This window comes from Sander vitreus, chromosome 23, assembly GCF_031162955.1.
Source record: "Sander vitreus isolate 19-12246 chromosome 23, sanVit1, whole genome shotgun sequence".
NCBI lineage: Eukaryota > Metazoa > Chordata > Actinopteri > Perciformes > Percidae > Sander > Sander vitreus.
Genome location: NC_135877.1, coordinates 14,425,193 through 14,439,242, shown reverse-complemented (window position 1 = coordinate 14,439,242; position 14,050 = coordinate 14,425,193). Strand labels below are relative to the sequence as shown.

The 14,050-nt window shown below is 41.6% G+C and overlaps 1 protein-coding gene across 1 annotated transcript in view; it reads left to right on the top strand.

The window, feature by feature from the left end:
• LOC144512160 (protein O-mannosyl-transferase TMTC2-like) overlaps positions 1–14,050 on the top strand; it is a 57,216-nt gene that overhangs the window by 23,927 nt on the left and 19,239 nt on the right. The window contains exon 2 of the mRNA XM_078242745.1: positions 3,744–4,359. Within this exon, the coding sequence (XP_078098871.1) occupies positions 3,744–4,359 (616 nt within the window). The remainder of the gene's footprint in view (positions 1–3,743; positions 4,360–14,050) is intronic.

Sequence of the window (14,050 nt, the reverse complement as noted above, 5' to 3'; positions counted from 1 at the left end):
ATCCCCTCAGTTACATGAATATATACAGAGGAGGGCAAATCTATGTATTTTATTCCATGGGCCGGCTCTTTTGATAGCTGCTGCACAAAGGGATGGAATATCTGCCGGTAGATTCTGCTCCACCTTAGCTGTATTTTTGGGAGCTGCAATGATTTCATTTCCACCCATACTAAATCATGGAGTCATCTTTTAAAAAAACAACCTCTTCCTCTCTTTGTTCACATCTTTTCCTTTGGGACTGATGTGGTATAATAATTAATATTGGCTTTTACTTCACCTAATCAGTGTACAGATCAGTCGGTTCCTTATATTTTGCACATTTTAATGTATATTTGCCTACAGTCCCTACAAGAGGACAAGCGGGAGTCTGTAGGCAGCCACAGCACATGAAAAAGCAAATCACTGGTGGTGAGATCACTGTTGTTGAGGAGGTGCTGGAGTGCTTCATTTGCATATTGAAAAGACACATACCCAAACACTGAGAGACAGCCAATTTTCTCTTCACTAAAAGAAGTGGTCAGGTGAAAGAAGACCTCACCCCATTATAAATGGACCTAAAAAAATGTCTCTTTCAGCTGTTGATGGAAATCCCTCAGATTTTACCTCCTCCCACATAAAAAAGAAGACGAAAATTGAAAAGACCAAGCCCGTCCTGTACTTTGAGGATTGTGAATAGAGTGCCCCAAAGCCTGCCTGCCTGCCCCACATACGGTGGCTGAATACAAAAGACCCCCCTCTGTAAGAGCAATCACTACGGGAGACCACTCTGTCTGCACCGCTGCAGCGGCAGGTCTCAATGAAGCCGTCAGAGCAGCCTTTGCTGTCAAAAACACACACACACACACACACACACACACACACACACTCACAAACACAAAGACAGACACCTTGCATGTAGCTATTTATTCCAAACACACACACACACACACATACACACACACAGTACTTTCAACCAATTCCCAAACCCTCATGGCCAGTGCTTTCATGTTACCCTCCAGTGCTGGGCAGGGAAGGGAGATGAGTGGTTGGCGCTGATTTGAATATTTAAATTATTTATCACCAGAGAGTATTGAGCTCCAAGGCATGCCAGGGGACTCAAAGGCGCTGGGTGGGGGTGAATCTAGCCATGTTTGCATTTGATAGTGTGCTGTTATTGCCTGAGGGGACCGTAAAGTGGAAAAAAAAACATGGCCACAATTGTAGGTTTGGACATGCTATTTATTCTCTTTCAATCTTTTATGTGAATTTTAAGGAAAATCACATAGTCGGTTTAGTAACGTGAGATTGTCTCCAAGGACATTAATGTAAATACAGCATTAATAAAATGTTCAATGTTAATAATCATTACATTTCAATACATGTTTATTGCTCTTATATCCCGAGTCCTCTCGCCATCTTATCATACTCTGCACTGGAACTGTAAACTGTTTTATGAATCATAGCTTACTGTGGAACTTCAGTAAAAAAAGAGATTTGTAAAGTGGATGATGTAATGCATTGGGTCCTTAGAAATATCAGACAAGGGAGAGTTCTACTTTGGCTTGTTGCAACTCAGAGCCTGAGAAACAACCGCTTGCCTTTCCCTGACAGAGAACAATCCTGGGAAATGAAGGAATTTACTATAGCTCACGCGATGACAGGGCTGTTGAAAGAGAAAACAAAACATTTAAATTAGGATTAACACCTAGAGCAATTCTCGCTTTGACACCGGATTCATCTGCTTTTTTTTCCTCATTGTCAATCTTTCAGTTTTACCTTTCCTGCTCTAATGCTGGATACAGGCTGGCAGCTCGATCTCTCCCTCCCTCTTCTTTCAGCACTAAGTTACAATCTCCAGACAAAGGAAGTCCTCGGCTGGCCCCCTGTCGATGTCCTTTTCCCTCTCTGGTGCGCCATGCATAAGCACAGAAACAGCTCTGATTGTAATCAAGCCCTGAGAAAGAAGATTGCCATTAGGCCAGTTTGATCAAATCTTGGAAATCCATTATCAAATAACCATAGGTTCTCATGTTGCAACCTGCAAAAACAATATGTGGCCTGGTACAAAAATCAGCATGTGTTGTGGTTGTCCTCAGAGGACAGAATGCATGGTTTCCCTTTTATTATAGGTTTCTTTTATAATTATGTTTACATTGACTATAAAGATGATTTGAAAAAAGATTTTCTTTGTTTGCTCGAGTACGTGAGTCAGCTTGGTACTCGTTAGGTGGCGTTGTCTACAGATGAGTGTAGTTTTTATAGAGCCCTTTTTCAAAAGCCACCAGCTGCCTTTGCATCAATTTACTATTATCTCCCATCAAAATTCAGATTTTTAAATGTTTTTTATTTATAATACTAGTCTTGTGGGGGATTCTCCCATTCGACTCTGAGTTGTTGTAACTGCTATTCATCACTCTTAATCTCTGTGGTGAACCTCATTTGTTGCAGGCTGTGACTGTACACGATTGCAACTCATGTCCCCAGTAATGATCCGCTAATTATGAGAATCCACAGCAGCCTCAGAGGTGTAAAACAACCTGTGAGAGAGAGAGAGAGAGAGAGAGAGAGAGAGAGAGAGAGAGAGAGAGAGTGTGAGTGAGTGAGTGAGTGAGTGTGTGTGTGTGTGTGTGTGTGTCATATGTGCATGCTGTGTGTGTGACATATGTACATGCTGTGTGTGAGAGAGAGAGCAACAATGCACACACGTCTGTGTATTTCATCATTACATTTGGCGTCCTCATTGCATTTGTCTATTAAATTTCACTTATGATTTGATTGTCAGAAATGGGGAAAACATATTATTCCATATGGGCACATGTTGTAATGTGTGTGTCCAAAAAAAGTCTATATAAAAAAATGTTTATTCATACTTGCATGTCAAATTGCTTAGTTTCATAAAACAATGTTTTTTATGAGCTTAAAGCTGCCATATATATTTTATATAGAGCTTAGTTGCAGTAAGTTGCTCTTATTTTGTTTTATAAATATATATTAACAATCATTTACATGACTCCTTCACTCATAGTGACATAAGAGCCAACTCTGCAGTTCCCAACAAAGATTTATAAAGACTTTCCGTTCATTGTTTTGGCTTTATGGCCCACAACTTTACTGTTATAAAAATGATCCAAAATAATAAAATGAATACATTTAACCATTTAATATGTATCATATTAAAGGTCCTATGACATGCTGTTTTTTTTGGATGCTTTTATATAGGCCTTAGTGGTCCCCTAATACTGTATCTGAAGTCTCTCTCCCAAAATTCAGCCTTGGTGCAGAATTACAGCCACTAGAGCCAGTCCCACAATGAGCTTTACTTAGGATGTGCCATTTCTGTGTCTATTGCTTTAAATGCTATTGAGGAGGAGAGAGGGGGGGCAAGGTGGAGGGTGGGGGTGTGGCCTTGACCAACGGCCATGCTTCGCTTGTTTTCAAGCCATGATGTCTCTCTCTCATGGGTGGGCCAAATTCTCTGGGCGGGCAAGGCAGAGAAAGGGGAGGTAACCTTCCTCCTTATGACATCATAAGGAGGAGATTCCAGATTCGCCCATCTGAGCTTTCATTTTCTCAAAGGCAGAGCAGGATACCCAGGGCTCGGTTTATACCTATCACCATTTCTAGCCACTGGGGGACCATAGGCAGGCTAGGGGGAACTCACATTAATGTTAAAAAACCTCATAAAGTGACATTTTCATGCCATGGGACCTTTAAAAAATATTGTTTAATGAACTCTTCGCAATTTTTTTTTTCTGCTCCTTAAGCCGAGCCATCAAGACCAACCAGGACCTTCTTCCTGAGACGCCGTGGACCAACATCCTGTATGACGACTTCTGGGGCACCCTGCTCACTCACAGTGGCAGCCACAAGTCATACCGTCCACTCTGCACCCTCTCCTTCCGCCTCAACTACACCCTGCATGCCCTGCGTCCCTGGGGCTACCACCTGCTGAACGTATTGCTGCACGGGCTCGTCACCGCCCTCTTCACGGCCTTCAGTCGCCCGCTTCTGGGTGGAGGACTGTGGAGCGTGCTGGCTGGCCTTCTTTTTGCTTCTCATCCCATTCACACTGAAGCCGTGGCTGGTGTGGTTGGAAGGGCGGACGTTGGTGCTGCGTTGTTTTTTTTGCTGTCTCTTCTCTGTTATATGAGACACTGTGGACTTCGTAAGGACCCACGTGGGACTTTTCAGCCCGGGCGATGTGGTGGCAGCTCAGTCACCCGGTGCTGGGGCTGGATGCTGGGCTGCCTGTGGTGTGCAGCAGCCAGTATGCTGTGGAAGGAGCAGGGGGTGACGGTGCTTGCCGTGTCGGCTGTCTACGACCTTTTCGTGTTCCAGAGACTCCGGTTTTCCCAGGCGCTTCTTCTCCTGCTTGGAAAGGTAAATGAATGCATGTCATAGGGGCCGGTGTGTTCACTGGCTCTTGGCGTCTCTACCAGTTTCCTCTTCCCTCCCTCAGAGGCATACCTCATCCAGCCAGCTGTTAATGGTTCCTGTATGGTGGATTACGTTTTGTGTGTGCGTGCTGTTTGCTTTTCATTAGGAGTGTAATTAGGAAAGCTGTTTGCCGGTGCAAAGCGCACAGTTGGTGCATGAAAAAGCTATTCTCATTTGTCATCTGCTAAACAGGAAGAAACTATATGCACAGGGGAAGTTTTCCACTTCCTTGCAACACTGCCACCACCTTCAGTTTGCTGCAGTAAATAGACACACATTAATGCAAGGAGATTTAGATTAGCCTCATTATGTGTGTTTGTTTTGGGAAAAAAGAGCCATTGAACAGGAAAAGCTATTTTCGGGGTGAGTTGTTTTTTTTAAATTGAAGGTGACAAAAGGTATGTGCAGAAAAACAGTAACACGTCCTACTCTGGTAAATGATTTGTTCCACTTCTCGAGCAAGCTGTCCAAACATACACAAATGTACAAACATATACACACACACCATGGCTGCAGTCAAACTGTCAAAACAATTAGGTCCCACGTCTTTTCCTAAACACTTTTCCTTTACCTCGATGGAAAACGTCACGAGGTCAAGGAAAGATGTGATGGAGAATTCATAAGGACATAGGAAAAGATAGTAAGAATAAGAATAATAATACGTTTATTTATATTGCACCCTTCAAGAGCAAATGTCACAAGGTGCTTCACAACAGAAAACACAATAGCAAGTTTAAAACCGAACATAAGACTTGAAATGCAGACATCAAGCTAAAAACGTAAAAAACTAAACTATAGCAAGTCTAAACAGATGGGTCTTTATCTGCTCTTTAAAAGTGTCCACAGATCTTAGGTCCAACCGGCGAGAGTTTCAGAGTTTATTAGTTAAGGATGTTATTGACGTGGGTCTGACGTGGTGAAATACAACAATTTGAAGACGGACTACTAAAAGCGTATCTTAGATATTTTGCCCTATGCGTTCTTGCAGAGTTGTTTCATGCAGGCTCATGTCCACTCATTTATCGACATGAATCCCAATGACTTTGATTGTATGAAAATAATAATTTCAGCAGACAGGCATATTGTTTGTTTCCATGAATGGCATAATGGTGCGTCGCTTAAAATGTTGCTGCTGCAAGGAAATATGGGGACTGCATTATCTCCTTTCCTGTTTTAAAGTATAGTGCCGTCAGGGAGATAAGAAATGAAGCATTGAAGCACCTTTCCTTAGCAATCAGAGAATTGGACCAACTGTTATTGTGGCTGCCATTTAGATACTTTTGGGTCATTTCTCTCAGTTGGGAACCTTCCTAAGCAAAAAAGACCATTCGACCGCAGCCCATACTTTCTCTGCAGGAAAAACTCTACAGGACTCCATTTTCCCCTTCAAACTCCAGTTATCTGAGAAGGACAACCTTGTCGCAGTGACTCATCTGATTAAAGGGATCAGTGTGTGACTGGAAAAGCTCCTCTCATAGGCACTCTACATTTGATTAGAGAAACTGCTCCTTAGCCAACATGATGGCCCTCATAAAATGCATAACGAGCATAATAAAAAGTCCCCTTGGGTTTACTGAGCAAGGACAGTCTGGCTCTAAATGGTGTGTGTGTGTGTGTGTGTGTGTGTGCGTGCGCGCGCGTGAGCACGGGGATCTTTTTATAGTTGTTTTTTCTTGAGGAAACATCTATAAATACCTCTGTTTGTGGCATGGTTTGTATCCTTGTAGAATATATCACAAACGTCCTGTGAAACCTTCTGGTGTATACAAACTGCAGCCCATTACAAACTTCATCCTGACTATCCTATTTACACAGCAAGCCGCCGTGTGAAAACATGTTTTACCTTCAAGTGTGCAAGGCTTTACCATACCTGTGGGGCAGCTTCTCCAGTAGTCATTTGTGGCAGAATGATAACCCACAACTGTTATTAGAAGGCCTGCGGTGAGTGGTCCAGAGAAATCAGAGAGCAGAGAGAGAGAGGGAGTAATGTTTTTTCTTCTCGGTGCTCTGTAGAGAATTGTGTGTGTGTGTGTGTGTGTGTGTGTGTGTGTGTGTGTGTCACGACTGCTAGACCTTTGCACTGGTGCAAAACAACACATGTCCTTTACATTTCGCCCAATCATATTGGAGCATCTACGCAGCAGGAAAAAGGATGCAACTCTCTTGCAGATGATGAAGAAGACAAATTTATAATCATGAGTACAATGGAAAATGGCTTATTTCCCACTTCTAAATGAATTTGATTCCTCCTGAATATTTTTGAAGAATACCAGTTCTTAACTGTGCGACTAAAGATCTTTGGCTTTTAGAGAAGCCAGATGTAAAACATGATTCAGGGCCTAACTTTTGTTTAATATGAATTGCCTTGCATTGGCTGCACAGTATGAGTTTGTACTGACTGACAAACAGGTGAGTCAGAGGTGCTAACTGTTGAATCGCCCACCCCACATAGTCTCAACCTAAAATTGTGAAATAGAAAGAAATATTGACAATAAATCTACCTTCTTAAAATGCAGTATATGTCGGGATTATATTGTATCATCAGTCGTCCCCATTTCTTTGTCTGCCCATGTATAAACAAAGACTGTAGAGAAATGAAACCACAAACTGAAAGACATCCTGCACCACTTGTTCCAGTCTGTTGCATTATGGTCTGAAAGATTTCATCACCCTCAGCGCTTGTCAGAATCCCATTTCCCTTTGTATTTATCACAGAGGAGAGCTGGGATATCATCAGTTGCCTCCACCTCTCTTCCCAGACACAATAGCCCTGGCCAGCATCCCTGTGCCAGCCCGTCAGCTCCTGGTGCCAACCCCCCAGCGCCCCACTGCCACCTCCAGCACATCTGGCTCGTTTATCACTCTGGCAATGCCCTCCTCTTTTTGCCCCGGTCACAGTTATCTTGGCGGGGAGCTCGTTATGTGTCGGGGCCAGCCACGGGGGCAGTCGTTTCCTCGATTATGAGCCAGACGTCTCGGGATGCATGGGAACACAAAAGGGAGAGGGATACCGAGAGAGAATAAGCAAAGGGAGAGGGAAACTATGCCCTCACTTCCTTTCCTTTATCTGTTCTTGGTCTTTCTCACCTACTGGACGACTTGGCGTCTGTATCACATTCTGCCACTGAGGCAGAGTCAGTAGCCATTACATATGATGGTAGACGGGGAGGTTGCAAACATTTTTGGCAGAGAACAATGCAGGATGTGCGATTCAATCAAAAATTTTCCATTTCTGTCACAATAAAGCAAGAGATTGAAAAATCCTCCACATCACATTATCTCACCGCTGGCTCTCAGCAGCCACAAACAATAAGGAAATGCAAATCAGCTGCAGTGTAGCGGAGGGGACAGATGCACTTCGGCCAGCACTCCATTTCTCATCCTATTAATTCTCTAATCAGACTGAGATGAGATTGGAAATAAGACGAGGTAGGGCGGAGGGAGAGTTAGACAGTGATTGATGGAGACAAAGAAAGGTGCGGTGTTAGCACAGCAGCCTATTGAGAAGGCACAATGAGTCGCACATGCTAGGATCATAAGAACATAATTTTGTCTTTGTTCTTTCCACTCTTAGTTTGTCAATGGCTAAAACAAACATGTTGATGAAAGAGTCTCGAGGCTTTAGACGAGGTCCAGGGATATAGTTTGCTTTTGTTGGTGTCAGATCTCTTTGCTAAGCCTGAGGTGAACTGTGAAACTTTGGCAGGCACGATTGATTTCATTAAATGTGTTTGTTTAAATGTTGAGCAAGGATTTAAAGCATTTACTTGACTGACTAACAAAAACGTCAGTGATTATACCCTGCTTTAAAAGATCTAAATCAAAGGTGTGACATTTATTACAGTTGCTCAAGTAAAAAGGCTGGATTATATGTGAGGACTTTATCTCACTCTCCCCAATTCTCCATACTTCACACCTTTGTATTTTTCGTACTGAAACTTCAATGTGTTCACCTGGAGTCAAATGAAGGACGACAGATATAGCATTTTATGTGAGGCACGTGGACAATAGAAGTAACCAGCTGACGTGGTGCCAAATTTCTTGTAGCAGAAGCATTCTGCTACAAGAAATTATTAGTATATAAGTTATTTTCCTTCCAGCCTTTTTCTCAGTCACCATACAGCTTCCGATGCATTACCAGTACCCTCGGGGCTGTAGTGGGGCCAACACTGGTTTACATGTAGCACGGGAAAACCAAGACATAGCAATCCGATTTGTGATCTAGCCCACGGTGACACATATGTGGCATCTTAAATTCCCAATGTGGATTTTGTCCGGACACAAGACATTTGAAGTGTAAACGGGGCCTTAAATCACTTTCAATGCCAATTAAGAACTCATCTGTTTGTGCAAGTGGTTCTTGCATGAGACCCATTGTATTTTCGTACATGGAACGTGTGTTTAAGTTGTTCATAATGATCTTCAATAGCACAAATTAAATCGATGAATGTCTGTCAAGTAACTACAACAAAGCCAACAAAGCTAAATCAGATGCATGACATTACATAAAGCTTATTCCCTTTCACACCGAGGTCCCTATATCACTGAAACAGGAAGCTCTTTTAGTGTCAAGTTAACACCGCCGGCACCCCCTGCTTTTATCAGCTGTCTTGGCAGACAGCACGCAAGACTTCAACCTGTGACCCGTCTCATTACAGGTCTCTGTGCCAGCAGCAGGGCTTTCATTGAGAGAACTATGGGGTAATTAGGTCACTTTATCAAAGTCAGCCCTCTCAATGCCAGCCAGTGCTGCTGTCTGATGACTTGGGTGACTTGCGCCAAGTCAGCAGAATCTAGAACACATTAGAGAGCTGCATGCATGCCTCATTGTACCTTTCATCACAATTTAGCATGTCACTGGTAATGCATCAAATGTGAGCGCTGCTGGATGTGTGTTGCGCAAACACAGTGTGTCCAGAACTTTGAAGGCCTTTCCATGCACACGTCACTGAGAAAGAATTGCTCCACAGTAGGTTGATGTAGCTTCCACCTCAACTTTAATGCAAGAATTCTTTCCAAAATGATATTTAGATCATCTTTTCAAGAAAACTAGGCAACTAAACGTTATGGTTGGCATGATGCTTGTTTAGATTGTCTCTATTTTGGAGATACAATAAATCTATGCTTATTATAAAAAACAACATTTTCTTAAATATATTTTGGAGGATAACAAGATAACTTTTGCATTCAATTTTGCATTCAATTTCTCAAACAAGTAGTAGAAAACCCATGCACGATCAGCCCAGTATGCTGGAAAGAGTTATGAGCCGTTTAAATTGGACATGACTTTAACTAGAAAAGTCCGAAAGATTGATCCCCTGCTGTCCTGCGCTTTAAACAGTGCGCGTATGCAAGTCAGCCGTATCCCGCTGTTTCTTCAGATATGTTTTAAACGCTCTGCACGCTACAGTGTCAACAGGCAGACCACACACTTCTGGGATTAATAAAACCAGAGTTAATAATGAATGGCACCGTTAAAAGATGAAGCCTCGGGAGTTTAATACTGCATGTTTTTGTGTGGAAAGAGAGAGACGGAGGGAACGAGAGAAGGGTTAATTCGAGAAAAAAGTGGATAATAAACTGAAAGAGGAAAAAAAAGTAGTTGAGGGAAAACCACAGAAATTGACGTTGAATTTCCAAATGAGAATCCAAAGTAGAGGAGATATGTGGAAGGTTTCAAGGGCTTGGAGCGCGCGGCGGGATGTTGCGTTTGACAGTTGGCTGAGGATTATTCCAGCCGTCCTCCATGGATCCAAACAGATCACATGAAGGCCAATCAATCATAGCTAAAACGTGTTCCCAGGAATTTAAGTTAGACAGCAGTAGAGCTGAAAACAGGGAAATTAGAAGAAAACTTAAAGTAAATATAGAAAGTAACCCCCTGGATTAGCTATTGTGGCTAACTGCATTTGGATTTCAGTCCGGGGTAACTTTCCATATGATTCATTTTTTTGCCAGACTTTGTATTAGCATCAGCCACAGTTCAAATGGCCATTAACATGGGAAAAGGCACGTATACATAAATGCTTGAATTTGACTTAACCCTCCTGTTGTCCTCGGGTTGAATTGGACCCTGTTTGAAAACGTTTTTAATATCAGATATATGGGTTTATTTCAAGCAAATTGCAAAAAAATGTTCACACATGGTTCCATAGAAACGCTCTCCGAGTATAATTAAAGATCAGTTTTGTTTAATTGTGGGTGTTTTGTAGCATTTTGAGAGAAAAAAAATGAAATTGTTTCAAAACAGTATCCTGACTAAACTTTGACATATACCAGTCTGGGGTTCTCTCAACATATGTACCTCTGATTTGAACTATTAGTCAAAATAATTCATAATTTCAGCTTTTATTTAACTCAAAAAATAGATACAATTTCATATAAATGAGATTTAACACAAGGGTTAATTTAAGTTTTCTGGTTGAAGCCAAGAAATCAGCCTGATCAATTTAGGTTGCTGTAAAAGGCAATTAGAGGTTTTTCATTGAGTTTATATAAACACATTTTTACTTACAAGGAAATGTAGAAGCAGAATACGCCTTTCTTGTTGTTTTAGTCGGGCTTGTCAAACACAGGTGTGACTCATAACCTTAATTAGGTCTGTGCTGGTGGAGCTTACTAGAACACTTGAGTGTGGCAGGGCCATCGTTAATGTGATCAGTTGCACCTGTGCTTCTCCTGCCAGGCCTCAGTGTGCACCATTAGAGAGGTCCAAGCAATGTCTAGAATTTAGGTAGTTTTCCAATTGAATTCCCAGGGCAGATTCATAAATACCTGTAGGTGCCCATTTTATGATTCGTTTTAGGCATTAAGCCACTGTACTTACTTAAAATGTATGTACAATTAGAGAATCAAAATAGTTGTAAATGACTGCAAAAGCACAAAAGCTGCTCATCTTAAGGGCTGTATTAGTCAGTATGTGCCCTGCCAATATTCCTGGGACCTTAGAAGGACAATGTAAGCTGGAATTGTTTGAAAAATCAATAAATCAACAGGAGATAGAATAGAGCTTAAATGACTTTTTAGAGCAATTAAAGGGTGTAGTTGATTAGGGAATAATTCAGTTGTTAGAGGGGGGAGGTTGGGTTATTGAAGATCTATTTTCAACTGACCACAGAAGACTCTACTGAGAGAAGGAAAGTCATACCAGACTTTAGCAATGCAGAAAATAAAACCAGCAATCCTTTTACATCATGCCTGCTATTCATCAACTTGTTGCTTCTAAAATCACACACATGCTTGTGTTAAGTTGGCTAGAAAACTATAGTTATTTGCTGCTGAGTGTGTGAATGTGTGGTCATCCATCATTTAAAAGCAGATCCAGCCTCCGCTCTAGCATGCTTGCTTGCAGTTTGAGTTGTGTGATTGATCGGGAAGTCAATTAAGGAACGATTTAGAAATAGACAAGGCGGGGGACGGGTAAAATGAAGCCCACTCGCCTTAATACCACAAATGACTCTCTTGCTGGAATTGGCTTATCTTCTTATACCAAGCAGAATTGGATTTCTCAGACAGTTTCCTCCCTTGACAGGCAATATGCGCTCATCCATCAATAAGCACACCCCCTTTTTGTGTAAAAGGCACTCTCTCTTATCCTTTGTGTACCACCTTTCAGCATCCAAATCAATATCCAATTTTTTTTCCAGTCTCATTTCCTCACTGCTTCTCCAAATGTTGTACTCCATGAACTGGACCTTTTCCACCTTGCTATCGACAAGTGGCTCTCTGTACCAAGCTGTACCTACACTTCCTCCCTCAGCTAACCTCTTGAGAGAACATGCTTTTCCATTTAAGATGTAGAGAAATCAGCTGGAGCCAGTATAGGTCACGCGAGTCAATGCTAAACCTCTTATTCTAATCCTAACATGGGTTTGTTATGGATAACTTGTGTTTTCCATCATGGTTCTTGAAAGAAGGCGCAAGCTTATACTCATGCATGTTCATTGTAAGAGAGGGATTATGTCTCTCAAAAGTTTGTTAATGAGACAAATGAAAGCTTGTTCTTTGTGCTTTGTGTAGTTCATATCTGTCTATTGTGCAATTCATTTAAAGCAGATTATACAGTGAGTCTAAATTATTGCTGTAGTAGAGTAAACTCACTTAAGAGATAAAAAGAAAAGTAGGGCTACACTGGAGCAACACTTTGAGTTATAGAGGCTTTGATGCTGATTATCAATTACATCAAAGCCAATACTGTATGATAACTACTTGACTACTAATATGTTAACGTCTCCTGTCCTGGGCTATAATACCACACAGTATAAACAGCATTTACATTATCAAGGCATGCATTTGTGTGCGCACACACACAGCTCTAATTCCCCCTGGCCAGGTTCAAAAAGAGTTCATATTAAGTATTACTGGTGCTCAGAAAGAATAAATGGGCTCAGAAATTAGGAAGTGAGCAGCATCATTGTGCTCATCACACATGATGTTTTGTCGTTTTTTAGTCCATTAGGTAAACTCTGTTAGGAACATGAATAACAAGGACTTTTTGCTCAGGACCGCGCCACGCTGTCTCTGTCAATAAGCCTGTATGACATTTTAGTTTAATCGGTATTTATTGAAAGAAATGAAATCAGATGTACTTAATCTTGGCAAAAACACACCACTTAATCAGATTTAAGCAGTAATTGATTTCAGAAAGCTTATCAAAATGTTTTTTTTTAGGCCTTTATTGACAGGACAGCTGAAGAAATGGAAGAGGGGAGAGAGTGGGAATGACGTGCAGCAAAGGGCCACAGGTCAGAGACGAACCCGGGCCCTCTGCGTCAAGGAGTAAACCTCTATACATGGGCGCCCACTCTACCAACTGAGCTATCCGGGCGCCTTCAAAATGTTGTTTTGAAGAAATCTGACATCAGAGCATCTGACAGACAGAAGATGTATCGCTGCCGTCAGTCTTATGGCTACGCATTCCCGTTTCTCTCCCCACTGTCACTGATGTAATTTAACAAGCCAGTGATCAAATGTCAAGAAGTCAAGGATGTGATCGAACAACCTTGTCATGTCTTTGCAACTGTAACTCAAACTGTAGACTTCCAGACATCTATATAGTCCAATGTGAAGCAACTGAAATTAATTATACTTTTGGCCCTGGGAAGTCTGGCTTTGAATCTAATTTGCACCAAAGACTGATTTTCCTAAAGAGACACCAACTCTGAATCCTCTATGCCTCCTTCCAAATATGTATCAATACAGCCATTAGGAGTTTAACACGATTTTATGTTTATAAAGGGACCATTCAGTTGAGGCCGCTGCAGTGACAACCGGTTGGTGTGTGATAGTTAGTTTAAAGGTGTTGCGTGACAGAGGACCTAATGGTGATCATGCTGCAGAATTAATGCTCTTATGAGATGTAAACAGCATCTACATACCAACACAATGAGTCCTAAGCTGATTACCAGTCACACTCCACAAATCCTGACAGGCAATGAGGAGAGACTTAGAGAGAAAGCTTCTCATGCTTCAAATTTACTTCAAAGTTGACCTTAACTAGGTCAGAACTGAGGAGTGTGGTTTACGAATATATGGAAAAATAGTAGAAGGAAATCTTCATTTCACGTGGTAATTTGTGTCTCTTTTGTTAGTTTTTTACCCTGTTAGCCTTTATAAAATGTTCTTAAAATTTGAG